This window comes from Plasmodium cynomolgi, chromosome 9 (genome assembly GCF_000321355.1).
Source record: "Plasmodium cynomolgi strain B DNA, chromosome 9, whole genome shotgun sequence".
NCBI lineage: Eukaryota > Apicomplexa > Aconoidasida > Haemosporida > Plasmodiidae > Plasmodium > Plasmodium cynomolgi.
In genome coordinates this window covers 87,062-89,882 of record NC_020402.1, presented here as the reverse complement: position 1 = coordinate 89,882, position 2,821 = coordinate 87,062, and the positions used below count along the sequence as shown (strand labels likewise).

The following is a 2,821-nucleotide window of genomic DNA, read 5'->3' as shown; positions in this document are numbered from 1 at the left end:
TTTTTTTTCACCATTTCGAAAATGTGCAAAGGGATACCCACCAACGTAGAGCACAATTTTTCAAATTTGTCCACATCGCTTCGTTGTTGACTGGTGGGGGAATGCAGATTGTACGCTGCGCGAATTTGTAAAGAGGGAAAAAAAAAAAAAAAAAAAGGTGTTAAGAAGTTATCTCCACAAGGAGCTCATTTATGCCACCAAAGTATGTCAGAAGGATGCACATGTGCATACGGATGGTCTGAATGAGATCCACATGGTTTAACTTCTTCATTGTGGTGCTTCCCCGTTGGCACGATCTGTCATGTTAACGTATGTGTGCACTGATGTGTGCCCTTTTTGAGGGATTGTACGCTCACTGACCTGTGCATGTCCCCGTGCGTGTTGTTGGGAGCTCATTTAGAAGGGGTGCGTGTGTTTCTTCTCCGTGCCGTTTTGGCATCCCTCTCCCCCCGGTATGCCCCCAAGCCTGCCTTTACTTTATCGGACTCGCATTTTATTGCGCATCCAATTGTACATCCAATTTTGCATCCAATTTTGCACCCATTTTTGCACCCAATTGGGCCAGGCGTAGACCATCCTGATGAGGTGAGACAAAATGGATTTCCGAAACTGCGTGTCGAGCGAGGACTACATGTTCGAAATAAAAAACAATGAGCAGCTCTTTGATGGAAGCAGAATGGTGAGCAATATCAAACCGTTATGGAGCTTCAAAGGACACGATAACTCCATTGAGGGAATCCATCTCGTGGGCGAAAAAGAATTTGCAACAATTTCACACGACTGTATGGTCTCCGTGTGGTCATTAGATGGTGAAAAAAAGAGCGCAACGAATGTAGTGGACGTAAAAAGTGTGACTAACGTGAAGAACATTAAGCTGGATAACCCGATACTATGTTCCAGCTACCATGAGAAGAAGAGATACCTGTGTACCGGAATGACAAACAAAAATGAAAACATATGCATAATAGATATGGGAGAAAAGAAGGTTAAAGAAATATTAGCTAGTCAATGTAATTCAATTTTTTGCATGAACTATTTTGATGAAAATAAAATTACATATGGAAGTAAAGAAGGATCTATTTGTCTAATAGATTTGAATAGAAAAAAAAATGTATACAGATATGAAGAGATAGGTGACTGTTTAAATTACTGTACTTGTAATGAGGAATATAAGGTACATATTTTTAGTTCCTACAAGGGGAGTATGCTATTTTTTGATTTTAGACAAGCATTACCTATTCATAAGAATGGAGATTTACACTCCAGATATTCTATCAATACTGTGTTCTCAGATGGGAGTTCCTTGTACTCAGGAGCATCAGATTGTTTAGTAAAAAAATTCGACCTACGTTTGCTTGATGAAAAGAGGCCGCTAGAAATATACGTTGGACATACTTCACCTATTCGTTTTTTATCTTTCTCGAGAAAATATGAAAATTTCTTCTGCTCATCATCAGATAATGGCAGTATAAAACTTTGGCAGACTGAGAAGAATGTGGATGGAGTGAACAGGTCAAGTACGTCTCTAGCTTGTCCAGTTTCTACTCCTGGAGTGAGTACAAGTTGTGCCTTTCTCCCTCCCCTTCCTGGAGACTTAACCACCAAAACGGTTACAGAAAGGAACAAAAATGGAGGAAAAAATTTCCTACAGTTGAACAAAAAAACGGTTAGAAGTAACCGATCCAGTTCTATCGTATCTGAGTGCAGTTATAGAAAACCACCTGACTTGTTCAGAAAAGAAAATAGCAATAGGAATTATGAAAAATTGGGGAAGGTGGAACGGACTAGTATGCTTGACACGTATAGGAAAAGGACTTTGACTCCAAATGTGCAGAGCATCCATGATAAGAGAGTCCAAGTCATGTCCAGGAATGAATTATTTAATATTATTAAAACGAAGAATGTGAATAGTAGGAAGGAGATCGCGCATAATTTTGCGAGTAAGGTTTATTTAGGGAATGGAAGAGAGGGACCCACTCAGGGAGAAATAAAAGGAGCGAGGACCTCCAGCAGGTTAAAACTACCACTGACATCGCAGCATAGTGCAGCCACCTCTAAGAATAGCACCAGTTGTAGGAACTTTAAGGGGAAAAACAAAATTAGCATAAGTGTGTCTAATGACTCCGCCAAGGGAGGGGGCAGCCAATTGGAGTTGAAACCCGACCAGTTCGACATTCCCTTCCTACTCTTCAACGAAAGCGATTTAACCAGCAGTCATGCGAAGAAAATTAAAATAAGGCACTCCACTCTGTCCATGTTGAACCACAGGAGCCGCGTTTCCGCGATGGTGTGGGTGGGCGACTTGGTCTTGTCTACCTCGTGGGACCAGACGGTGAAGTGTTGGGACGTTCGTGGGCACGCCGCGGAGTAGCGGTAGGAGAGCGGTGCAGTGTTGGAGTGGAGGAAGCTTAACTAAATGACCTCAGCCGCCGTTGTAATCCATTCAATTGCGGTTGCGCTCCATTTCGCTCTTCGATGTACACATTATGTGCAATGGTGCGGAAGCGCCTGCGCAAGGCTAAGCTCTGTCCTCGACCGCTGCTTCCCCTGCTGCTGCTGCATTTTCGCTAATTCTCAACTCATGTGATGGGTTTTTCACTCTCCACCTTGGAAGTGCACACATCCCTGTCGCACCCCCCTCTTGTGAATAAACGCCGACGAACGAATGACCCCTTCGCTTGTCTCCCCAGTTTGGCTTCCCAGATTGGCCGCTTTACCTTTTCATATTTTTCCCACCCCCTTTTTTTCGCGCACAACACAAATATGTTTTCTTAAATTTTTTTTTTTTTTAAAACGCAAAAATGTTCTTACGGGGTTGTAA

The 2,821-nt window shown here is 42.5% G+C and overlaps 1 protein-coding gene across 1 annotated transcript; it reads left to right on the top strand.

Moving 5' to 3' along the window:
* Positions 1–595: 595 nt before the first annotated feature.
* PCYB_091150 (WD domain G-beta repeat domain containing protein) lies at positions 596–2,371 on the top strand (the record flags this gene model as incomplete). Its single annotated transcript, XM_004222228.1, has 2 exons — positions 596–1,517; positions 1,593–2,371. The coding sequence occupies 2 exons, from the start codon at positions 596–598 to the stop codon at positions 2,369–2,371; spliced, it is 1,701 nt and encodes a 566-aa protein (XP_004222276.1).
* Positions 2,372–2,821: the final 450 nt, after the last annotated feature.